The sequence below is a fragment of the Eschrichtius robustus genome, chromosome 7, assembly GCF_028021215.1.
Source record: "Eschrichtius robustus isolate mEscRob2 chromosome 7, mEscRob2.pri, whole genome shotgun sequence".
In the NCBI taxonomy this organism is placed as follows: Eukaryota; Metazoa; Chordata; class Mammalia; order Artiodactyla; family Eschrichtiidae; genus Eschrichtius; species Eschrichtius robustus.
In genome coordinates, this window is record NC_090830.1 from 110,187,861 (window position 1) to 110,214,129 (window position 26,269).

Consider the following 26,269-nt stretch of genomic DNA (forward strand, 5'->3'; position numbering starts at 1 on the left):
TCCCGGTCTCCCCTAGAAGTGGAGCCGTTTAAGTCTCTGTACCTCTCGGAGAAGATCCTGCTCCGGCTCCTGAAACATCCCAACGTGATCCAGGAGCTGAAGTGTGATGAGAAGAACAAGAAGGCCCCGGAACACTACCTGTACCAGCGCAACCGCCCTGTGGACTACTTTGTGCTACTTCTGCAGGTGAGTGGGAAAGCCACGGACCCCCCAAGGGCAAGACAGGACCTCTCTAGACTGGAGAGGAATGGCCATGCCTCCTCTGTGCCAGGTTCCAAGGCTCGGCTGGCTGCCCTGGGAGCAAGGCCAGTTGGTGTGGGTGTTTGTCCGCGACGCTCAGAGGGGACAGGTGTGGACTGGCTGGCATCCTGGAGTGGTGGGATCTTGATGGCATTTAATACGACACCAGCGATGTTTGTGGTGGAATGCAGTGGGTACCTCCCAGCAGAGGGGTTCTGCCGCTGAACTTCCAAACCTGCTGCCCTGCAGAATCCCTAACACCTCCTTGTCTCTGCTTGGCCATGCCCGGGAATGCAACTGTGCACTGCCTCCCAAACTTCAGACACTTCTGGTTTCAGGCCCTTCTCTCTGTTGAGCTGAAATCTCACCATCTCTGATTTCCACCCACTGGTCCTTGCTCTGCTCTCTGGAAGCGCACAGAACACATCTGCTCTCTCTACCACACTTCAGCCTTTGCAGTCCCTTAATCTTCTCCTCCTTAAGAAGACTGGGAAGGGAATAAACGAGCAAATGAAAGAGGGGCAGCATCTTCCCGGTACTCACAGGAGTACAGTCACCCTTTGCCCTGGGTGCCTGGAAAGGCCTGTAAGTGTCAGGCATGGTTCCAGCACTAGGTAGTGCTGGTGTCCTGGCCTGGCTCCACCATTAGCTCTGTCCCTATTCCCTGTCTCTTTCCAAGAGAATCTGGTGAACCCTAAATACAGTGATTGTCTTAAAATCTTCATTAAACTCACATTGACTTAGAAAGGGCCTCTCTGTTACAGTCCCGCTGCAGCCTGTCTGCTCGGACTCGGTAGTGTGCCTCACGCCCATCCTTCCAGATAGCCTCAATAAAATGCCCTCTCTTCTCCAGAAATGGAGTTGCATTCTTTGCTGTTGGAAATGGAGAAGCATCCTGTTACATCGTTTATATAACTCAAGGAACACATAGAGTCTTATGCCTAATATAAACTTAACCATTTTCAAATAAATCTTGGAGGCGTAAAATGTAGTGGCAAGAGTATAGGTTCAGAAATTGGAAAGATCTAGCTTTAAAGTCTAACTAACCTTGACCAAGTTATTTAACCTCTCTGAGCCTCAGAATTGATTCATCTATAAACTGGGGATAAAAATAGTACAGGCTTCATAGGGTGTGGGCGGATCCATGCAGTGGATTTCAAGCCCATAGGCGCACACTATATGCACAAGCTTCTCACAGAATCAGGCTTTATTTCAGCCAGACTTAGAGGTGGTCTAGTCTCAGACTACACCAGTGGGGCAGTTTACGGGGTTCTGGGCTAGCTGGTGCCTGGACCCGCCTCATGGAAGAGCCATTACAGTCAGCAAGGAAAGCTTCGATGTACGTGACTGGATGCTGCTTTATGAACTAAGCAAGTGATTTACCGCCAAGGCCTTCTGAAGTTGGAGTTGCTGTTTCTGAAACATATCCAGACAGAATTCACATTTCCCTGTGATAAGATTTTAAGTCCACTTATTATCCAAGCAGAAGTGCTTAGGGTCGTAGTCACTAGTAGATCTGGAAGTGCTTGTCCACACCCTTAGTACACTTCCTTCTTTCTCCAGGGTAAAGTGGAGGTGGAGGTTGGTAAGGAAGGCCTTCGCTTCGAGAACGGAGCCTTCACCTACTATGGTGTCCCAGCCATCATGACCACTGCTTGCTCAGGTATTCCAGTTTCCAAGCCATAGTTTATTGGGGAAGCAGTGGGACAGTGGAGAAAATGCATCTGGGTTCAAGTTGTGACTCCCGTTATGGACCCTGGACAAGACCTTTTACCTTCCCAGGCTTTAGATGTGGAAGTACATGGTAGACTGTAACATTACCCAGTGTTAGGGATGGATAGTGGTAATTTTCAATATGAAAAGACAAGTTTATTTTACTTTTTACACTTCCACCTGATTGCCCTGTTTTTACAGGGTTGATTGGTGCTGTGGGTGGGGTGGAAGAGGGAGAATTCCTTTAAGAAGGTGTGTTTTCTGAATTGCCTCTGAAACACACTGCATCCTTCTGTCCTTAGATAACGATGTGCGGAAGGTTGGAAGTCTGGCTGGATCCTCTGTCCTTCGTATGTATCTCTCAAACCCCTCCCTCATCCTCCCTGCTGTGGTCCTGCCTCAGCCCACTCTGGGGACCTGGACCGAGCACCCTCAGCCTGGGCTAGGGCTAACACAAATGCTGGCAGCCTCTTTGTATGCTCTGCCAGGAACACTGCTTTCTGCCAGGTACCCACGGACCACAGGGGGCTTAGTTTCTGCGTGTCTGGAATGTTTTCTGCTGCTTCTCTGCTCACATGCAAATGACGAATGACGGGGGAGGGAGGTTGTGCGGGGAGGCACCATTTATTGTCACCTGCCAGGGAATGCAGGCAGGTGGTTTGTGTGCTCTGGTGGAGGTTCAGCCTTTCCTTTGCTGCTGTGATAATTCACCCACTGTCCTTTACTTGCAAACCCTAATACGCTATTATTGTGTCTGTGGCAGTTAGTAAGAAGTGACTGCAAGATCTTAGGATGTAAGTCCCAGGCTGGTGCGTATGTTGCTTACCTGCTTCTCTTTCCTCGTTTACCACATCTCAGCTGGTGGAGAAGTGTCTGCAGCTGGCCGTGCATGCTGGTGGGGGCTGGCACGGGGCTGCTGGCGGCTGTCTTCTGCGCCTTCTGTGCTCTACCTTCTCTCTGTTTCCTGCAAGTTATTGCACTTGTGCTTAGAGGGCATGGCATTTATTGTGATATAAGTGTGATCCAGAAAGCATTATTTCTCTAGATTTCTCTTTGATTCTCCGGTCTGAATTTTGCATTGCTTTCAGCTCTTAGTGTTTATGGTGGCCATTTTAATGCCAAAGGGGTGTTTTTTCTCATCATAAAAAAGATTTTACATAGTGCTTTATATTGGGATTTATCAGAGGGACCCAAAGCTTGATATCACAATCTCTGGCACATGAAAAGTAGATACTATTTTAACACAGAGAAACTAAAGAAATGACTTGCTCCAAATCACCCAGCAGGTTGGTGATTTACCTAGATGCATTCCGGTGTCCTGACTAGTTCACACAGCACAATGAAATAGAGATTTGAGATCCATCATGTTCCAGAATGTAATTTCTATGTGGAAATATTGGAACAATTTGCAGTGTAACTTCACATCCTAGCCCAGCAGATGTCTGAAATGAAATTGAAGTAGCTGCCCACACCCAAGGGGTGGTCCAACATGAGTTGAAGGAGAGCTGTAAAATAAAAACTCCTGGTACATTATTATACTTATATAAACCAACAAATCTCAATTAAGGTTGATGAAGGAAGCGTCAGTTCTCAGAACAAGAAGTCTAGATGGGAGAGGGATGGTCTACAGGACCCGGTAAACCTTGGTTCTCTAAAGGAGATTTCCACCATCCATCCCATTGGGGATTGCTCATGGTAGAGTAACTCCTGGGATATGAAATGTTACCTAGACATGTTGGCCCTATTCTGGCTCTTCCACAAGACCAAAAGAGGTGGGAACTCTAGGGGAAAAGAGCTACCTAAAGCTCCCAAGCCCATCTGATTTAGATGACTTTCTTTCTTTTAAAAAAAGTATTTTAAGTAGTAGGAAGATGTTATCTGGTTTCCTCCTTTCCTTCCTTCCTGCCTCTAGTTCTTTCTATCAAAATCCTTCCATTTTATACGTGAGACACAGTAAACTTGCAACACTAATCTCTCCTTCAAAACTGGTTAACTAAAAAGAAATATTAACCTCTCTTTCCCTCCCCACATTTCTGAGCATCTTTATCAATCTTCAGGAGGAAAAAGAAATTAAATTAGCCTGTAGGGGTATGGAGACATTTTCCATCCTCCCCCCCAAGCCCTCCTTACCTAATACAGCGAAGTGTGAAGAACTCCAAAGACCACCACCACCACCCCCTGCCCCCCCTTGTTCCAGGTCCACTCTCAGCCCAGGTCCAGCCACCCAGCATCTTTCACTGGCCAAGGACCTCACCTGTAGGTTGAGGAAGAGCTTAAGCTGAGACACAAGGCAGTAAACTCTTGTAGGGTCTCAGTCTACCAAACTACCCCTGTCCTTGATGCCAGCCTAGAGCTTTGTCAGCCTTGAGGGTAATAAAGGAGACAATGAGTTTGCCAGAACACTAGCCCTGTGACCAATGCCTCAAAGTTGAACTCGAGGTTACAAGTAAGTCCCTCTGGTTTTCCTGTGCAGGGCAAAGGGAACACACTCAGCACTGTCTCCTTTGTCTTGGTTCTGATTGCCAGGGAACCCAGGAGGACTGTGGTGAGCCTGGCACTCTGGAGGAACGGGGCCTGAGCTCAGCGTGACCAGAACAGATGCCCACAGGGGTGTGCAATTGGAGAGAGAACAAGTCTCCTATCTGCTTGGCTGGGTATACATTTAATTTGTGGCCCAGAAGTGCTAGGATTCTTCTTGAGACAATGGGGTTTCTTATTCCAGTGTGTCTTGTGACACTAGGGGCCTGTTAAAATATTCTTTGACAAAGAATATGATGATTTGACAAAGCAAATGATTATCAGGTAGGTATAAGGCTTTCCCCTCCCCACTCCTTTGTACTATTGGATAATTTCAGGCAAGTCCTCGGGCTCAGCAGCTAAGACTATGGAAGCCACCTATTTCAGTGTGCTGTCACCTGCACTCTGACTTCATTTAGCTCCTTGGAAGGGACTCTGGGAATGACCAGATAAGAGAGATGAAAACAGATTCCCATGCAGAGACACTCCTTGATCAGGGTCAGGATCGGGAAAGGACTGGAGTATTGCTACACACTCCACCCCACCCAGGCCCCAGTGATAGCCAGCACCATTTCAGACTCTGTGGGGAAAGAGAGAGAAGGAACAGGGGATAGGAAGAGAGGTTCTTTGGAGCACTTGTACTTGCAAAGAAATGACTGATTTAGTGTATCAAGTTGATTTACATTAAGATTGCTAGAAATGCTGCCCTTCCTGTGTCCCAAGGCTCTAGCCACGCACAGTTCCTCCCCAGCACTATGACCACAGAGGGAGCTCCTAGGAGTCCGAGGCAGGAGACAGCTTCCTCGAGGATGCCCCTAGCAGGAGCAGGCGCTTGCTTTCAGCCCTCCCACAGGTGAGCTGGAGACCTGAGGCAGCTGGGAGAGCCCGGCAGGAATGCAGTGCTGAGCTCCCAGCACATTTGCTGGCTCCAAAAGGCGCCTCAGACAGAACACTGCCCACACACACTCCCTGCTGGGGCACTGCCTGTTCTTGTCATTGGCGGGTCTGATCCCCTCAGAAATTATTGTGCATCTTTTTGGAAGACCTTCAGCAAAGTCTATTTTATTTTCTTCTTTCTGGAGAGTGACTTTGTGAGAAGATGCAATTTCCATGTTTCCAGAGGCAAGATTCACTTTGGCAGAGAAATGTGATGTTGTGAAGATCCGGGAACAGACTGTCTCACACGCTTTGCTCTTTGTCTCTCTCCTTTTATGTTTATCTTCCCTTACGCAACTCACAAATCCTTGACTCTTTAGTGCCCGTCTCTGTGTCTCGTACCTTCGCCTTCAGCAGAGGGGACTCTCTGGCAGGCTCCCCAGGTAAACATGCATGGGGTCTCGGTCTCCATAGATCCATGGGGTTTGCAAGAGGCCTTTGGTCTCTGTCACTGTCCCACATGAAAACTAGTCTCTCCCAGGCTAAGGCATAGCACGTTGCACGGCTAACACTCACTTGTACTCACTGACCAGGCATTGCTGGTTCAATGGTGTCACTTGTGAACTTGGCCCCGAAGGATACATCTGTGTACGTAGATGGAGAAATGGTGGGGTGAGGGATGGTGTGAATTTTTCCTTATCATTTGTCTGACTGCAGAATGGAGGGATAAGGGGTGCAGCAGAAGAAAAATAGGAAGAAACAATGAAAGACTATGCTTTATTCCTATTTTTCCTCCATCTTTTCTTCTATGTGGTCTCTGCCTTTAGCTAACCCACTAACCCCTCATCTTTCTAGTAATATTACCATGTAGTGACCATATTCTCTCTAGCTCTGCTCATACAAAGGATGCTATATGTAAAAATTTCAAAACAACTTTTCATCAGGCTTAACCTCTCTTGTTAATTAAAGTTACTGGATTTTTTTTTAATCAGGTAAAGTAGCTCCTCACAGAGCCACACAGTAACTCAAGGATTGAGTAGAATGTAATAAATCTGAACAATCAGTTAAGTGTTTATATTGTTTTCATCCCTAGACGTTGATCTCTTAGGGTCATGGAGCAAGTAATGACCAAACTAAGAATTTGTTTGTTAAGTTACCTTGAAGTTAAAGCACAGCCCAATTTCCCATACCCTCTACATCTGTCTCCCTTATCCCAATGCTTTGGCGATGATTCTGAGGCCCCACCATAGCCTCAGGCATCAAGAATCCAATTATGTTTCACTGTCTGTATAGTAGACCCTCAACATTCAAAAGGGTCTGTTCTGAGACCTCAAACCCCCAAATCTGCAACTTCAGAACTACTTATGTTGATTTCTACTTTCTCACAAATCACATTTTTCCATCAAAAACCATCTGGTTCCCATGTTTATCTGTACGAGACGACTTAATCACCTTCTCAAATTCCACCAAAGTTTTCTCTCTTACTTAGTGGAGATTTTCCACCAAGAAATAAATTTTTTTCTTGCTTTGTGAGAGCTCATGCCTTCATGATGACTACAGGAGTAGTGTCAATGGGAGATGCCAGTCTGGTACCCTCCCCAGCTAAGTGGTCACCCCCACATGCCCGTAAAATTAGAAATGACCACATCATGGACCTTCAAGATCCTTACCATGTGAGGAATCTTAGTGAATGAAGAATGTGCTATGAAGTTTCAGCAGAAAGGAAAGATGTACATTTTTAAAAGACTTTCAACGAAAAGGATCAAAGCATTAAAAAAAAAAAGAATGAAAGCATGAGAGCAGGAGTATATTTTTTTTTAATTAACCCTCAGTTAACCAGACAACCTAGTTAATTATAACTTCCTACTTAGAAGAAGGTTAGTTCTAGTTCATCACTATTTATTATGAAAATGAAGGTGACTCATTTCTGCTGTGCAGTCCCCCAGGAGGTATTGAGTCTTCCAATCCAACTCTGGCTGGTGCCATGTGCTCCTGAGAGCTCTTTTAACCTTCCCCCCCTTTTCCATGACTGTGTGTGTTCATCCCAATAGGAGGCAGGGGAGAGCAAGGCCAGCTTATTCCCACCCTTGGTTTAACTCTGCAGAGTGGAGCAGTGATGGGCACAGCAGGAGAAAATGAGAGTTGGGAACGTTCTGCTTCTCCTTCGGCTCTTTTCTTCCCACCTCTGTCTCATCTCTTTCTGTAGCCAACTGCCAAGCTTTCCTAGCGACCGGGTGACATCCCCAGGACCTATAATTTGGTATTTCCGAGTCGCTCTTGCTTCTGTTCCGTATCAGCAGAAGAAGCCTCCGTCATTGGATTTTTATGGAAAGCAGTTCTGGGCACACTCTGGTCCCATACTTGATTTATGATCCAGATACATTAATTTGCGTATATTATGTCTTACCCCCATCTTAGATAAACCCTGGAAGTTAGGAATTATTGCTGGGCAACAATAGGTAAGGAAACAGCTCTGAGAAATTAAGCCGTTGGGTCACTGTCAAAGGTGTAGTAAGAAGGTAGAGGGATGAGGACTGGCTTCCAAGTCTCTTAGGTCCTGTTCTAGGCCGGGACCTTGCTGCGCTTCTGAACGTGGGCGTGTTGTGCCCTCTAGAGGGCTGTGACTTGTTTGCATTTTGAAAACAGCTGTGCTAATGAACTAAGGTGCTCCCTCTGGGTTGAGGCCGCTGGTCCCTACACCAAATATCGCCACCATTACCCATAGGCAGTTTCCTTCTATTTGAGCCTTATTTGAAATAAGGAGAGCAGAGTGGTGTGTGGATTACCTCCAGAGTGTGGAGTAATTAGCCGGATTTGCAGGTGCTTTCATTTAAAAACGAAACTGCTGAGAGTACACGGCCCCACTGCAGATCTCCCCAGATTCATCCCTTTTTTCTTCTCCCAATGGTGGAGATGATTCCAAGTTCCCCATGACAGTCCTTCCACAAAAGCACAAAGGCAGGAGAGAGGTTGCAGGCAAGGGTCCTTTTTCAATGCCTGGTTGTCCATCTGTAATGTACTTTGAGATCAGTGAGGTTAGTTTTTTCCCAGAACATAAAGGGAGTACCTAAAAATAATCTTTTTACTTTGTGAAATGTGGTAAGTGGAAATATTCCTTTGGGTCGGCTCTTGCATAGTAAACATTTGGGAACCATTAAAGCTCCATGTAACGTGAGTGAGTTCATCTGGACTCCTAACTTGGGCTGATTTGCAGAGTTCACATTGTAGCTTTGACAGAGAGCTTTTGGCATTTGGTTGTCTGATGTTGAATATTACCCCAGAACGATGAATTTTAATAATCCTAGTTTGTAATCCTATAAGCCTATGTAATTAAATTCCCCCATCGAGTTTAGAGAACACAGATGCCCCGTGGCACAGTGACAATGACCGAAGTGAGCTGTTCCTCCCCATCCCTCACTGATGCTTTGAAAGATGTAAGCGAGCAGCTGCTGAGCCCTACCTCCTCTCAAATCCCCAGACTGAAAAGCGGAGTGCGATGTTCTTCTGTATCATGGGTCCTGCTCCTGTGATAGAGTTGCGAACGCTCTCCAGACACAGGTGTCATGAGTAAAGCGGAGCTGTGCATAGGTTTTCAGGGCCCCTGCCTATCAGTACACAATGAGGGGAGATTCCATCCAGTCCTAATTGCGTTGTAAAATCCTCTTCCTCCCCTTCTCCCACCCCGACCCAATTTTACCCCAGTGTCTTCTCCACCCAACCTCAGTAACTCCAACTTGCCATCCAGGACAGATATCTCTTGCAGACTGACCATGTGAAGTCTGCAGGAATGAGGTCTGCCACACTTCTCCACAGCACTTGGGGGTCTACAGCAGGAAACCCTGCCCTCCCCCAGGGTTGCCCTCCTGCCAGTCTCTCCAGGGCCAGCTTGAGGGTATGATGTAAGAGCAAGAGTGGGCAAGGAATATGTCGGAAGCTTGGCCTGGGCCCTGTTGAGGGGTCCTGTGGTCAGTTTCACGCTGATCTGTCGCCTCTTAGACCTCTTTGCACTGTGCTTGGGATTCTCCTTCTCTCTTCACTCCCCCAAGCTGTGCCTCTGTGCTCTTAGGAAATGCCAGGGAGAATTATACAACTTGAACTAGTTTGCCATGCTGCTGGGACACTCGTCTGTTACTGATTTCTTCTCTTTTTTTTATGAAGAGCATTTCCACTTCCCTTGCTCAGGAACCTCTGAGTGTATGTGCACAATTACCAAAATGCCGAGTCATCAGCATCCTACCTGTTGAGGAATGCAAGGCTCTGGGACACAAAAACATTGATCTTGCACAACACTCAGATGAGCTGGGACTTTCTTTGTCATGAAATGAGGATTCCTTTCTCATTTAAAAATTGCTTTTATATACCCGACCTTTGTAAGACAGTTGTATCTTCTGGTGTTGGGAATCCTTTGGGATTTTTTGAATAAAGCTTCAATAGCATTGTTTTTACTTTAAAAAAAAAAAAAAAAAAAAAAGACATGTTTTTCCTCCCAGCACAACAGTGATGTCGTTTGTGTTTGACATGTGGGTCCTTGTGAGTGACAGCAGGGTGACACGCTTGTGCTGGGTGCCAGTGAAGATGAGCGCTTTGGGGAGATCAGTGATGAAGCTGTTTCCTCTGTTTCCAACAGGGAGTAGAGGTGATTCAGGCAGAAGTTGTTTAGTAGATACAATAGGGTTGTGGTTCCCTATCAGCCTCCCTGACCCTATCTTGAATTATGACATAGGGATGAGGATGTAGAACAGCAGATGTGGGGTATGTGAAGCACATGACCCACCAGGCAAGGTGGAGGATTATCAAGGAGCAATGGTCATTCCTCAGGGTAACTGAAACCACAAACACCTGCTCACACTCTCTGTGTTCCAAACTGAGTTGAGGATAAAACCCACCGGATCAAGGTGTGATTTCCAGACTCTGGTCACATCAAAGAAGCTGCACTCCTGCAGGACTGCCTGCCCCCCTTTTCCACAACAAACAGCCCTGAGGAAACACCACCGACTTACTTAGTCAGTCACCACCTCAGAACAGCCACAGTGGGCCTAGGCAAGCCAGACCTCATCGGTTTGTTTTCAAGGGATCAGGACCAGACGTGAAATGGGTATTTTTCTGCCCAATGTTACTGCTATTTACAGTCACCTTGGTGCTTCACTCTGTTCTCCACGGCACCATCACTGTCCCTCTCGGTCCCTGGTCATTCTGGTGTCACCCAGCGGATAAGTAGGAGACCTGACTCCAGGACCCCCCGTTTCACATGCTCTTATTAAACAGACAGACAGAAGGTCTTGATGCTCCCTGCGGCCTCTTCCTCAAGTTACGGGGCCAAGGCCTGAGGCTTCTTTGTGCCCTTGGATTCTCACTGCACACTATTTAATGCTCCAGTGCATTTCTGGAGTGTTCTTCTACCCACCCCTCACTTCAAGAAGTCAGCTTCCCTAAAATGACTTAGGTTGCAGGGGGAAAGCCTTCTGATTCCAGGGTGATTGAGAGCCCTGAAACCTTTTTAAAACAAAATTTAGATTCTAAATAAAAACTCCTTCAGGGATTCTTAGGTGCTGATTTGTTCATTCTGTACTTTTTTATTGAGTGCCTACTCTGGGCCAGGCACTGTGCTAGGTACCAGATGTACAACAATGACCAGAAAAGACAAGGTCTTTGCCCTCATAGAATTTATCATTGAACTGAGTAGACATTACGAATAAATGCAAACATGTAATTAATTAAAACTTGTGAAAAGTGCTTTAAAGGGATGAACAGGGGACAGTGATAGAGGAAAATAGGGGTAATCTTCTTAGGGTGGCCAGACCAGGTCTTCAGAGAAGGCAGTGTTTCAGCTGAGACCTAATGACTGAGAAGTGAGAGCAGGGGTGGGAATGGTGCTAAAATGGGGGGAGGGGAGCAGGGGATATGGCATCTACTGAGGTGGGTATGCTTACATGGTTGAGGATCCCCAAGGTGGCCAGTGAGCTAGAGCAGAACAAGCAGGCGAGGAGAGGGAGCCCCAAGACGAGATCAGACAGGAAAGGAGGGCTCAAGTCATAGGGGGTTTAGAGGTCACAGCAAGGAGTATGGATTTTATTGAGATTCAACAGGAGGCTGATTTGTGTTTTTAAAATGTGCTTTTGACAGCTGAGGTGAGAACAGATTATGAGATTATAACTGGGGAGACCAGACTGTGGTCCAGGCGAGGGTGATGGTAACTGGGACTTGAGTGGAGACAGAGGTAGAGGCAGATGAGTTTATTATGTCGGGGAAGTGGAGACTTGATGTGGGGCTGACAGATTGGCAGGAGTCACGGGAGACTCCCAGGTTTCTGGTTTAAGTAACAGCATGTATGTGAATGACACTTACTGAGAAGGGGAAGACCGGAGGTGGAACCCTTAATTCTATAATCCGATCAAGGCAGTGATTATTCTGGCTCTAATAAGAAAATGATTCAACCTACTGTCATTTTAGTCTTTCCACTGCTACATGGTTTGCCAGACAACAATAACAGCCTGGCAGCTAAACAGATTGACAGACCTCCAGAAGTCACTCCAAATAGAAGCTAATCATTTTGATGGATGGCAGCATTATCTTAAGAGACAGAATTAAATTCCCAAGGTTCTTCCCTGAAAGAACCAAGGAGCAGAATCTCTGAGGAATCAGACTCTTCATTGGAGCCCCTGAACTAAATCTGTGTTAGGAGAGGCTGACAGCCTCCCATTTCTCTTTTTTTGGGAAGAAATGAAGAGTGGCGTCAGCTGGGAAGCAGAGGGGTGGGAGGGGCTTTGCGGTCTCTCATTCAGGGTTATTCTGTGGTGGAGATAATGCTAGGGTCACCTTAAGAACCTCTCTTCTCTTCTGTTTATCCTGGGAGGGTAGTTCACACGGTCCATTTTGAAACCAAGTGATGTGGTCTTAATTGAACTTTCCCAAGAAGTGGTTCTTGAAAATGGAAAAAGAAGCCAGCTCTTAACATTTAAGAGGCCTTTGACAGAAGGCCTGGAGGGTTATTCCAGCCTCCGGCCTTTGAGCCTAGAAAGAGCCCTGCCCTAGACCCACCCTTTAGGGGGCCCCACTTTGGCCCTCCTCAGCTCCACGCCTCTCTGTGGGGTGAGTAGTTCACAAAGCCAAAGGGATGTACCACCCAGAGCTGTGTTCTTCCTTCTAGACCACGTTTCAGGTATGGGAATCCTGAATTCCCCACCCAAACAGCTCTGGGAGACCGGGCCAGGAAGCCCTAGGGCAGAGCTGGTTCTCCCCCTACAGCCCATTTTCCAGCACAAAACTCTTCAGGAGCCTGATCCGGCCTGCTAGGTTTTTAAGAAGTTATATTTGTCAAAGACAAGGATAGAACATATTTTAACAGTTTATTGATGTGATTTAAATATCTATCCACATGGTTTATGGGCCTCCGCTTGTCCCCGGCCCTGCCAGTGTTGGGGCCTGCGTCATCCCCTCTGAAATGCCTCACCACGGTGAGGGCCACTTACCTGTGCTGTGACAGGCGGTTTTTAGGGCAAACCTAAGGCCTCAGCCTTTCTAAAGGAAGGTTTGTGAATGGAGTTTATATAAAAGAACTCACCCCAGTAGAGGGTCTCATGGTCTGGGGTAGCAACCCGCACTCACAGAAGGGTCCTCATCTCCTGCACGTACCCCAGAACCGAGAAGGGCAGCGGCCCACCCAGCTTCTCGCTGGTGTAGGCCGTGGGGAGCAGGAGGAGCCTGGGCTGACTGGAGCCGTGAGGCCTTCGGTATTTGCTCCTCGTGAATGGAACAGCCAGGCGTTTTCCTGGGCTCTGATGGGAGGGGAGAGGGCCCGGTCCGCCGCCCGGTGTTGCCATCACCTGAACGTACTGCGAGACCTAGGTAAACGACACCCCTTTCTCTCTCTCCCTCTTTCTGTGCCCCTCTCCTTCCTCCCCACCCCTCCCTCCTTGCCTTTTTCTCCCTCTCCTCTCTCTCACCCTCTGCAGTAAACCGGTCCCCTTCCCGCTGCAGCGGGTTGAACCGCTCCGAGTCTCCGAGCCGTGAGCGCAGCGACTTTGGGGGAAGCAACACCCAGCTGTGCAGTAGCAGCAACAACCTCTATACACCCGACTACTCAGTCCACATCCTCAGCGACGTGCAGTTTGTGAAGGTAGCTCCGCAGGGAGGGCTGTCCCCTCACTCCCAGCCAGCAGCATCCTGTTGCCCCTGTTTCAAGAGAATGCTGCGTGGCACTTGCTCCCTGGCTTTCTAAAGGCCCTGGTTTCGGTTAGCTTTATTCTGTTCATTATTTGTCACCGTTATTGTTCCTTTGTTCTTTGAACCATGATTGTTCGTTAAGATCTCCTGATCCCCATTTTTCATTGTGGAGAAACTGAGGCACGAAGCGATAGGGAATTAGCTTGCCCAAGACAAGCTGCCGGCAGAACTGTTTCCTTTGGATGCCCCGCCATTGGCACCAGGTTGATTTTGTTTATTCAAGATAAATTTGCAGGTGATTAATAAACCAAGGGTATAGAAGAAACCATGCTATGATTTTACATGTGGATAAGATTTTACATATTACGTAATATTTAAAGTCTAAAACACAATTCAGCCTGTATGTTAGCTGAAAATATTTTGTTGTTGAAAATATTATTATACCCCCTTGCTGTCACTGAGCTATTTGAAGAGAGCCGCTTTGCAAGTGCAGTAGAGAGAGGCAGCAGTGCTTGTCGCCTCGTAATTAAGGAGGAGAGCTGTTTCTTCATACCCCTCATTGAGATTGGTAGTGGACAGAAACATTCTAAGATTCCCTCCTTTCTCTTGCTTTGATAGGTTTTATTTTGTTTGTTTTGTTTGCTAGCATTCCACAAACCATTACACACTTGGCCTGAGATCAGAAGGGAACCCATTTACCCGAGTCCAACTAAACACCCAACGCACTCACTTGGTAACAGTCATCCCAGTTGCAGGCCGGGTGAGAGGTGTATGGAAATCACAAAGATGGGAGGACGTCCTTTCCTTCCGTTCAGAACACTGACCCTGATTATTTGAGGGTGGTGTGTGCTGGCTGGCTTTCTATGTTCCAGAACTCTGCAAACACCCTGAACTAAAACTCAAGAGCGCTGAGAAAAGTAACCGTGGAGAAGAGGGGTCACTCCTGGGGGGTGGGCTGGGACAATGACTGTTGGTGGGGTGCTGTGTGCCATGCACTTTAAGTCCTTGAACGAATTTCCCACTGAGTCCTACAGCCACCTTAACAGGTAGGTACTGTGTCATCCCCACTTTATAGACGACGTGGGAGCTTGAGGAGTATAAGGTCACGTGGCTGGGACGTGGCAGAGCCAAACTTCAGATTGAGTCTCTCTGTCTCCAGAGTCCAAGCCTTCGAGTCCTTGGGCTTTCGGGAGAGTTTAGTGAAATCGGAGCTGACAGAGCCCGGGAGAAGTGCTTTAGGCACTAACCCAACAACACGCACGGTGTGTATGACTGTGGACACTTAACTAGTCTATCGTGACAGTGAGAATGAACCTCAGAAAACCACAGCCCACGATTCTCCTCCCTCTTGCTTCCAGCCCTGAAGCCCTCTCATTGCAGACCTTCCTCAGAAGTGGAGGTAGGAAAAAATGGGAGAAGAGAAATTCTGCTATACTAACTCTTAGTGGTTTGTAGTACTGGGCACATGGTTTGTGGGAAAAGAAACTGAATGTCGCTATATGAGTCAGTGGTTCAACAGATATTTACTGACTACCTGCTCGTGCTTGGCACTGTATAGGCATCAGCGAGATACCATGGTGAACAAGACGGCAAGCTCCTACCTTTCTAGAGCTTCCATGCTCATAGGGGGAGAAAGATGATAAACAAGTAACTACATAAATAACCTAGGTAATTTAGGGGAGTGATGAAGGCTATGAAGGAAATAAACTGGATCATGGGATAAACAGTGATTGGGCAGAGTTGGCAAGGAGGCTGCTTTAGAAATGGTTATCAGAGCAGGCTGAGAGAGCAAGTCTCTTTTGTTGAGACCTGGAAGGGGATGTGGAGAGAATGTTCAAGATAGAAACAACAGAGGCAGGAAAGAGCTTGGTGGTCCGAGGAGGATCTTTGCTCTGGCGCATTATGCGCAAAGACGAGGCCGATGTGAGTTGGGAATGGAGCGCTGGCGGCAGTGTTGCCTGGAATCTTCAGGCCAGAGTATGGTGTCTGGATTCTGTTTTAAGTGCATTGGGAATTTTTGTTAAGTTTGTTTCTCAGGTCTTTCCATTTGTCTTAGTCTATTTGGGCTGCTATAACAATTACCATCAACTGGGTGGCTTAAAACACAAACATTTATTTCTCACAGTTCTGGAGGCTGGATCTCCAAGTTCAAGGTGCTGGCAGATCCAGGTGGTGTCTGGTCTAGTGAGAGCCCACTTCTTGGTTTGAAAATGGCTGTCTTCTCTTTGTATCCTCATATGGCGGGGAGGAGAGAAAGAGGAAGAAGGCCCTCTTCTTATAAGGACACTAATCCCATTCGTGAAGTCTCCCCCTCCTCATGACCTAATTACCCCCACCTCCTAATGCTATCACCTTGGGGGTTAGCATTTCAGCATATGAATTTTGGAGGGGACACAAACATTCAGTCCATAACACCATTTATATCTTAAGTTGAGAAAATCCATATGAGGCTTTGGGGAGAAAAGTGAATGAGATTTTGAGGAGTGGTGTATAATGAGCAACTGTGATGAGCCCAGGGTTTTTTGAAACACCTCTGGGAGTGCATAGATTGGAGAGCACTTTCAGGAGATGGATCTGGCAACTCCTCAAAGAGGAATGTGTTAGGATGAATACCTAACACTAAGATTGTAAGGATTTTCCTAAAACTTACAGTTGATCTCATATATCCACCCCTAAAACATAAGGAAAGAGAACATTCTATAAATAGCAAGGAGCATAAAAGGCAAGTCTCTTTCCTGACATGAGCCAGTGAGGTGTTGAGAACTCCCAATCTGAGGTCAATTCTCAGGTGCACGTGTCGTCCTTTTTCTCAGGCCAGAGGACCTTGCTGTGACTAGGGCAGCCGAGCATCACAGCACATGGTCCGTTTTTCTACCTAGATATTTTGAAATTGAGAAAACTACATGTCAAAAATAGAGGTTGAGGGGAGGACAGAAACAGTTAAAGCATAATTCAGAAACCTCTTTCAACTTTCAACTGGCTCTAGTCTCTTAAAAACTTCAGTTGCAATGGGTTGTTCTACAGAAGGGGACGTTGTGAGTTCAAGCTCTTGTTTAACACAAGGGTTTGATTTTCTCTTTTGTTTTTTAATGTAAGTTATCAATAAGATGATACAGTCAACTGACGCTGAGATTTTTTTCCTCCTGACTGAATGGACTTTTAGGGCCATGTTCAGGCTGCTCTTTTACTCACCTCCTCAAACCCACCTTTTTTTAACATGAAGAGAGTTTTTGAGGAAGCTCAAGGGGTGATTTCACTGGCCAAAGCCCCTGTGACTGTCTGCAAGGGCTTTTCCTGTCCAACAGACTAAGTTCTAGAACTGTTCATTAAGTCCAGGAGTAATTTGAGTTCAAGATAAAATTAGAAAGAAAGGTGTATCCAGCGAGTATCTGGGAAAGGTATTAAAGCCATGATTAATAGTAGTTAATAAGTTATGAAGGTACCAAAGAATCCTTATGAATTTTTAAAATGTATTCTGTAAGTATCATTTTTAAATTAAGAATATTTGGCAGATGTCATATAGACTGAATTGTGTAACCGTGGCCAAGATGCCCCATCACCACCTGGTGGCAGAATCTCTAAATTGCAGAATCGTGTTTTGAGGGATGAATAAACCACCTGAAAGTTGAAAATGTAAACAGAACATCATAAAATGATTGGAAACATCACAGTGGCTGAAAGGTTAACTTCTGGACACATTGACTGCTAAGTCAAAATGTCCCAAAGGCTACCCTTAACTCCTATTAGTTTCAAGATAAACAGGTCTCCATTTCCTATGTAATTTAGAGGATGCTTGAGTTCTTAACTGGCCAGAGTATAAGGCAACTTTAACTCAAGCTATTGTTAAGAAATGGTTGTAGCTACAGTAATGAAAAAAGAGTGAGAACATATTGTCTTTTGAACAGTGGTTAGATTCCCTCAATGCCAATCAGTAAGTATTTGTTGAGCATTAAGGCTGGTTCTAGGCACCATGACCAATACTCAAGAAATACAGTTGGGGAGAAGAAACGTAAGTCAAATGACAGTAAGCAATGCAGGGTAGTATCTAATTGATTACAAAATCATATGGCACTTTATTTTAAGCACTAATTTGGCTGGAGAATGTACTGGACCTTTAAGAATTAGGAAAGAATAAGAGGAGAGTGAAGGCCATGCCAAGAGCGAGGAGCAGGGAACACTGATAAATAGGGGTATGGAAGGCAAGTGAACATGGCGCATTCAAGGAATGTGAAAGAGGAGCTGAGCTGGACCAGTGGTTCTGACTGGCAAGCAGTGGGACACTATGGCCATGCAAGGCTGTTATTATCAAAACTGGGCAGAGCCGTTTAGTTGATCTACTGGACCGTCACTGACTGATACAGTAGCCAGTTGCCACATGTGACTGTTGAGCGCATGAAATGTGGCTCATCCAAATTGATGTTTGGTAAAATGTAAAATAATGGTTTGGCCAAAAAGTTCATTCGTTTAGTGAAAACGTTGTTCAATAAAGTTCTTCGTGATAATGAAAAATGTGTCTTTTAGTCGCACTTAAAACCAAACAAACTTTTTGGCCAACCCAATACATATTGAATTCCAAAGACTTGGTACAAAGATGAATGTAAGATTCCTTATTAATTATTTTATATTGGTGACATGTTGAAGTGAAGTTATTTTGGATACATTGGGTCAAATGAAATATATGTATTATTAAAATTAATTTCACATGTTTGTTTTTACCTTTTAAAAATGTGACAACTAGAGAATTTTAATTTACCTATGTGACTCACATTATTTTTCTCTTGGACAGTACTGTAGTACGTAGAAAAGGCTTCATAGGTGAACAAGGGGAGGGAACTGACAAAAAGTGATGCTTGAATCTAGAAGTGCAGCTGGGGAGATTCCCTGAATACATTTCCAGAGAGGTGCCTTCTCAAATTTCTTTTAAGGTGACACATTGACATGGTATTTGTGATATTTTTTTTAGCTTAAAAAGAGGAAGCAGTGTGAAAGCAAGGCTGTGAGATGCCTAGAGCAGGTAACCAATGGGCAGTGCCTTTATCTTGAATAGGCAGTGTGTTTCACACCATATTTTCTAGGCGAAGGGTCTTCTTTAACTAAACTGGAAGCCAAATCTAAACTAACTAGTTAAAAGAACCCAAACAATAATATCAAGTGCTTTGTTGGGCTTATGAAGTGTCATTTAGGAAATTTTCCTGTTCAAGCCAGGAGAACCTGCAAGACTCCAAAGAAAGCTTCACTTTTAGAAACCCGTGGGCACATTAGAAAATTGAGTTTTGATGATAACCTTGGCTCAGACCATATGCCAGCTTCTCTTCAGTCATCTGATGCCTATGGACCCCCCAAAAACACAGCAGTTTTGGGGGGACCTCCCCTAAAGTGTTGTGAAAGGCAGCCTCCATGGGCATGTGAAAGGCAGCCTAATGCAGCCAGGTGTGTTTGCAGTGTACAGAGCTGAGCTCAGATGATTTCCCCTGGAGAGCAAGAGTAAAGGCCCTTTAAAGTGAAATGCCCAGATTGCAAGGGGCGCCATTATCAGACCCTGGAGTTTCCCCTCTGAGAACTTGGAGTTCCACATTCCCACTTCATCTTCCATCTTCCTGGCCCCAAAGAATGAATAGCACTTTCCCAGGCAGAACACACATCACATGGCTGGGACTCTGAAGTCTTGCTAACTGTCAGACCTTGGGCAAGTCCCCCATCTTTCTGGACCTCATTTTCTTATTTGTAAAATGGGCATCACGAGACCTCTCATGCCTACCCCATGCAGTCATGTGACCAAAGGAGATAACACATTCCTAAGTGCTCTGTGAGCCATAATGCACTGTATCCTCATATCCCAACATCTGTCTGCAAAAGCAAGCTCTCCTGGGTAACATTAGCACTAGAGCTTTCACCAGTGTCTGAAAATCTAATCATCAGTTCCATCTCTTTCGGATATTTGTAGAACTTTCAGTAATATATAGGGTTTCCAAAAATAAAGAAATAACCCAACGATGTTTTAAATAAAAAATTGAAAAGAAATTGCAAACCAATTTCATGAAAACACTATCAGGAATGAGTTTGTTACTGCAAGTAAATAAATTTATTTGTGAGCTTCCTGGTCATAAAAGGAAAAAGGAGAAACCTAGTGGATATTTGAGTTCTCATCCAATATAAGAAAGTATATAATTCATCTAGAGAAAGGAGCTTATTCCTGGCACTAATTTCATGAAGGATTTATCAGATGGATTCCTATATGACTATGGAAGGCATCAGAAAAAAATAATAGTAATAAATTGGCTTCATCGGTGGTTTTGCCAGAGTTTATGTTCTTCATTTGGAGGTTTCTTATTTCAGCCCTTGACACAAGCTGGGGGTCTTGCTCTTGCCGAGTCCCCACTGACTGCCCATTAGGAAGAGGGTCCTTGGCAACAGTATAAGCCTGTGTTTTAAACCTCTCAGTGGGCAACCACCCTGCTAACTGAAGATGCCCTCCATCCTCTCCTGGGTCTCAGGAGAAGGCTTGGCTCCGCCAGGTGCAAGAGTCCAGAGCCAATAAAAATGAACAGAGGGAACTCCGGTGGCAAACAAGCAAAAGGGTCCCCTAATTGTCCCTTAACTGCTGGGCTGCTACAACTTGGGTAAGGCCCCCAGATCATGGATCCCGGGCCACCAAGGCCGGCGGTTCCCAAGCACCTTAGTGGGGCTGCTTCTGAGCTCAGGGAGGCAGACTACATCCAGGGAGGGCTCTGCCCAGCTCCTCCAGAGCTCCCGCCCCTTCCTTCCAGATCACGCGGCAGCAGTACCAGAATGCGCTCACCGCCTGCCACATGGACAGCACACCCCAGTCCCCCGACATGGAGGCCTTCACTGACGGGGACTGCACCAAGGCCCCCATGACCCGGGGCACACCCCAGACCCCCAAGGATGACCCTGCCGTCACCCTCCTGAGCAACAGGAACAGCCTGCCGTGTAAGTCAATTGGGAGGATGCTGGGCCGGGCTACCGTGGGGTAGGGACGGCCCTGCCTTCCTCCTCAGCCCTGCCCGGAGCTGCCATCTTGTCCTCATGGGGCCCCAGGTCTTCTACAAAGCAGGGAGGTGACGCACGCACTGTCCTCCCCAGGCAGCCGTTCAGATGGGCTGAGAAGCCCCGGTGAGGTCATGTACCTGAGGATGGAGGAGATGGCCTTCACCCAGGAGGAGATGACAGACTTCGAGGAGCAGAGCACACAGCAACTCTCACTGTCTCCTGCAGCTGTTCCCATGAGAGCAGGTCAGGGAGGGAAACTGGGCCCTGCAGGAACAAGTGGGGGTGGGTGTCAAGGCCACCAGGTGCTGGGATGGCCCAGGGTGAGCCATGTGAGGGAAGTCTGGGACCCCTGTCCCCATGTAAAACTTCCCACCTCCTTATCCCACCAGGGATAGGGAAACTAAGGCTTACTGTGCACCTACCATGCGTCAGACCCATCTTAATCCATTCTCCTAGGAAAACAGTGTGTAGGACACTGTTAGCTAGGTTTCCACCTGGATTCAGATCCTGGCTTCTCCACTTAGGAGCTCTGCAAGTTTAGGCAAGTTACTTTAACCTAAGACTAGGTTTCCTTATCTTAATAAATATATTTCCTTATATTAGTAGATATAAATCACAGTGGCTAGCTCATGAAGTAGCTTTGAGCATAAATGAGATAACGTTTACAGGAGGGCACATCATAGTACTTGGTACCATGCTCCCTAAATGTTAGGTATCAATAGTTATTATTAGGCCTAATTTACAGATTAGGAAACTGAGGTCAGCCATCACTCTTACTGACAAGGCTCGTCCCTTCCTTTGGGCCCCAGAATCTAGCTAGTAAGCTGGTTTTGAACTTTCACTTGCTGAGGAACATCAACCAAAACACCCTACCTGGATCGCTGGGTGTGTAGGTGGAAAGGCTTGTGTTCTTTCTTCTTTCCTTTCTCTCAGCATCAGATAGTGAAAGTTGTCATATCAACCTGGACACAGAGACCAGCTGCTGCAGCAGCAGCTTTGAGGAAACCATGGGCCAGAAGTTGCTGAGAACCTTGAGTGAGTAGCTCTTCACCCAGATGAAAACGGCCCACCAGCTGGTTAGTACAAAAAACATGTTAGGATCTTATTCCTGGAGGAGGAACCATTGACTCCTGTTGGGAACCCTAATGAGGTACAATTGTGGAAACCCATAATAGGGCTCAGGCAGTACTGCACCTTTGATACTTTGGGGAACTGTCCCACTTAGTTGGTGGTCGTCTAGGACAGGAGTCTGCAAACCATGGCCACAGATCAAATCCTGACCTCCCTCCCCTGCCCATTCCTGTAAAAAATAAAGACTTACTGGATCATAGAACCCCCTTGTTATTGATGGCCACAATGGCAGAGTTGAGTAGTTGCAACAGGGACCAAATGGCCTGCAAAACCTAAAATATTTACAATCTGGTCCTTTAAGGAAAGAATTGGTGTTTGGGACACTCAATAAAAAGGAAAGCAATATCCTCCATGGAAGGAAGTCCATGGCAGAGAGAACAAGGTGAAAAATACTCCTTCCTAAAAACAATGGAGCTGGGAACAGAGTGCCCTTCCATCCTTGAGGGCAGTTATATAATTACCCCCACGTACCCCAGTGCAGAAGGGAGGTTGCCTCTGATCTAGAGAATGTAGGTCCCTGGGGGGCGAGGGGGGGGGTGCTCCCAACTACACCCACCACCCCTGGCTCAGGGACATCAAAGTCTGTGAGACCAGTCCTCTCTCAGAGGGTGTCTGGCAGTCATTTGAGCTGGGGATGGGGAGGCGTGATCCTGAGGCATTATGTGGGCTTTGCTCAGTCTCCTCCAGGAAATCTCCATTCCATTGGCACTAGCCTGGGTGTGCGGCTTTTTGGAGATGTCATCTCAGGTGGAAGGTGCATCCTAATCCTTCAAGATGTAAATATGCTGATGTCAGCACCAGGAAACAATGCAGGTTACTTCTGACAAACTATCAAGGGCTTTGTCTCCATTCCTGCTTCTATTTTGAAGAAAGCTTAGACCACCGAGAGAGTATCAGTGTCCTCCCAGTCTTGAAGATTGATCCTTACAAGCTGTGTTTTTCAGGTGGTCGAAAAAGGAAGAGGTCACCAGATGGAGAGAGAACCTCTGAGGAGAACTCCAACTTAACCCCTCTCATCACATGACAGGGCAGTCAGCGTTCGCTGGGTGCGTGAGATTCCAGAGCTTTGGGGAGAACCCGTCCTCCCATCATCTGCTTCTCCCCAAGGCCTCCCACAGGTGACAGAGCGTTCCGCTTTCCTTACCACCTCTTCACCCCTAGCTGTCAGTTTGGCAGATTTTCCCTCGTTCCTCCAGTTTGACTCAGAGCCTTGCGGTAGCCATAACGGAAGGAGGTGCCTCAGTGGAACATGCTAGAAATGGTCTTATCCACAGCACAGTCTGGGACTGGAGAAGAAATGACCCCAGGCTGACAGTGCCACTCGAGGATCCCTGATGCCCTTTTTTGTTCTTTGGTGTCCCCTGGCACCATATTTCATACTTAGCTTAGGTCAAAAGGTGCCACTGGCAGACGGGCACAAAGGAGGCTGGAGCAGCAGATAGGAAGATTAGTTCAGGAGATGCACCAAGAATTCCTCCAGAACTTTAGAGCAGCGGGACAGTCACGTTGGCATGTGAAGTTACAGGACAGAAAACTGTCAGTGACCAGTTTCCTGTTAGATAAGGGTTCCAGCAGCCTGGGAGGTGTGTCTCAGCTGGAATGGAAAGAATGTGAGATGGAACCTCAAGTCACTGTATTTCCCAGGGACACATCTGTTTTGGCTCCTGATCAGTACTCATCAATCCAACAATAAATATGCTCTGGAAGAGGAGGAGCAGGGAGCAGAGAACCCCATTTGGGAGCCAGAGATGGAACTTCAGGTTTTAAGTTCAAAAAATATATATATGTGGAAAGTTTTTAGCCATGACAAACCAAAGAGTGCCCAGGTCGGCCAAGAAGGATGCAAGCTCTCATGGAACTTCAGTGTATATTACACTGGAACACTGAAGAATCACTCTTCTTTTTTCATCCATTCCCCCCACCCCCACCCATTACTCCACTCCAGCAAGTCAGCTGAGTGTACTTTATTCTAAGAACGTACTGATCTTAGATCTCTGGTTTTTCACCTGATGTTGGGGCAGGTGCAATTCCAAGCATCACCACCAGATGGCAGGATGACTGCACAGACCTACTTGAAGAATAAACTCGTTCTGATCCGGAACCACAGAGCCAGCCTTAGGGAAAATGTGGAAGTAAGTGAAGGTTGTCTTTGGGACACCTGCCCCCCTTTCTGATGTATATCCCACCCCTAGATCAGGGATCCAGTGATCCAGTGCTACCTGCTGATCTCCAAACCATTCCCTAACTTTTCTCTGGGGTATACCATTCAGGCTTCCCTTCCCTTCCTCCAAAACCATTACCCTCACCTCCCCCCACCCATTCAATCAATAATCACATGGGGAGCGGGGAGGCTGATAATTCCTCTGGGTCATTTGCATCTCAAAAGAAAATACCCAGAGGAACCTTTAACTCAGGGGGTCCTTAACTTGGGGTCCATTGCTCCTGGGGGTCCAGTGTTGGACTTCAGAGGGTCTATGAAACCCCTGACTCTGTCAAAATTTAGTGTTTGCGTTCTTATGTGTGTTTTCCAGAGGGCTAAAGCTTTCATACGATTTTCAAAGGTCTCAGACCCACAAAGTGTTAAAACCCACTATTTTAACTAGTGGAACTTTCAGCCCTGAGTTTCTGCAGTGCAGAGTGAAGTGAATACTTGGTAGTTTGAGACAGATTTTTAGTTGTAAATGGTCTTCTCAAGTGTCCATCAAATCGATAGGGAAAGCTGGCACCAACCACGTGGAAGTCGTCAGAAACCCTTGACACACCCTGTGGTACTGTACAGCCTACAGCCCACGTAACTTGGTCCCCCTGCCCCACCAAACCAGAGCAGGTGTTGCCAACAGGAGGGGCACAGCGTGTGGAAGTAGACTTTCCAGCTGGAGATGCCTTTTTCAGCAATGTATTATTGACTTCACACCCCTTGCCTGGCTCTGCCTGAGGCTCAGCAGTGCATGACTTCTTGTAGATAACTCACAGCTACCACCCACCCCCAACACCTACTCTTGCCTCGTAGAAATAGGCAAAGTGTCAGCCCTTGGTGCTGGGTGCTCCGACCCAAACCAGTAAACGGTGAGTTTCAAACAAGGACTGCCATCATGCAGTCGTCTTGCCCACCTGGCCACTGGCCCGAGGGGGCCTGCCTGGATAGTCTTCCTTTCGTTACCCCTTACTCCACTGCTGTTGCATTAATCCATCCCTTTGCAAAATCCCCAAGGAGCCTGTCACCACTCCCCTCCCTATTCCCCACCCCAACCCAAGATTTTCTTCAGATTTAAAAAAAAAAAAAAAAAAAAAAAAAGAGGATTTTAAAATAAAGCATTTGTGAAGGCTCAATAAACTGTAAATAATTTTTAAGTAAAATAAAAATGCTTTTCCTGGAATGTGGCTGTTTCCCTTGCCCCGGCATCTCAGTGTTCTGACATGGTTTCATTTGAGGTGCAGGGTGGGTGGTGCACACATATAATTATCTTACCTGAGGCCCACCTGCCTAAAGAGGCACCCCTCTTGAGACCAGGTGTGAGGTTGCAGGTAAGGTTACAGAAAAGCCCTCGCGCTCTGCTTTGGGATATCAAATGGGTAAGATGTTGCAGGAATGAATGCCAGAAATGGAAAGTAAAAGCCAAATGAGAAGCCAGAGTGTGACTTCTGGACAAGGAAGAAGCACAAGGATGATAATGAGAAGGGCTGACATTTGCCAGAGCCCCGTGATATGCAAGACACTGGGCTGGGCGCCTTCCAAGTTCAAGGTCTTGGGGGCCAAACCCAGTCTAGCACTTGAGACAATGTGCTGGTCACACTGGCTCACTTCTGTAGGCCCTTTGGAGAGGAGCAAAAGTGGCCTAATTTCAGCACTTTCCAACCAAAGGCTGGGAAAAGGAATGACGGTGCGGGCAGGGCTTATTGATTAGTTTTAAACCAAGGCAGGAGCGAGGGGACAGCCAGACCGGTGGGCACAGGTGTTGGGGTTTTTAAGGTCTTTGCAGAGGGTTGGAATCTGACACCTACTACCAAAGTCTCCAACCACCACACAGGACAATTAGCAAGTGACCTGCACCAGTACGACCCGTGATTCTTCCCAGGAGCCTCCATAGGCTGTTAAGTTCATTAACAGTAAATAAATGATACAGCTATTTTGCTGAGGGTTTTATGTCCCAGGTCTTGTGCTAAGCAGGTGTGCACTGTGAACCTCAGAGGTAGGACTGGTCCACGCTTGCGAGGAAGCACTCACACCCCTAGGCTCCACAACTTCCTGGCCATGGAAACTTGAGCAATTCACCTAACTGTTCCCAGCCTATTTCATAGACTGTAAAACAGGGACAGGCTGTGAAACTTCCTTCCCAGGGTGGTTTCGAGAAAGAAATGAGCGTGCCTGCATGTGAGAGGTGCCAAGAAGCCCTGCAGTAAAGAAACCTGTGTAACTCACTAAGCCTGGCTTTTCCCAGAATTGTTCAGAGCCCCCACTCGTGGGGAAAAAGAACACGCTGTTGGGAATATATGTAAGAAGAGAATGAAGAAAGGCAGATTCCCATTGAGACTGGGGCTTTTATTTATTTATTTATTTTTGGCTTAGTCGGGTCTTAGTTGTGGCACATGGGCTTCTCTCTAGTTCTGGCGGGCGGAC

The 26,269-nt window shown here is 46.7% G+C and overlaps 1 protein-coding gene across 1 annotated transcript in view; it reads left to right on the plus strand.

Annotated features, from left to right (window-relative positions):
- The window catches only part of CNNM1 (cyclin and CBS domain divalent metal cation transport mediator 1), a 50,765-nt gene extending 28,090 nt beyond the window's left edge, over positions 1-22,675 (plus strand). The window contains exons 4-11 of the mRNA XM_068549006.1: positions 17-186; positions 1,804-1,903; positions 2,256-2,303; positions 13,299-13,462; positions 20,277-20,460; positions 20,614-20,763; positions 21,454-21,555; positions 22,596-22,675. Of these exons, the coding sequence (XP_068405107.1) occupies positions 17-186; positions 1,804-1,903; positions 2,256-2,303; positions 13,299-13,462; positions 20,277-20,460; positions 20,614-20,763; positions 21,454-21,555; positions 22,596-22,675 (998 nt within the window). The remainder of the gene's footprint in view (positions 1-16; positions 187-1,803; positions 1,904-2,255; positions 2,304-13,298; positions 13,463-20,276; positions 20,461-20,613; positions 20,764-21,453; positions 21,556-22,595) is intronic.
- Positions 22,676-26,269: the final 3,594 nt, after the last annotated feature.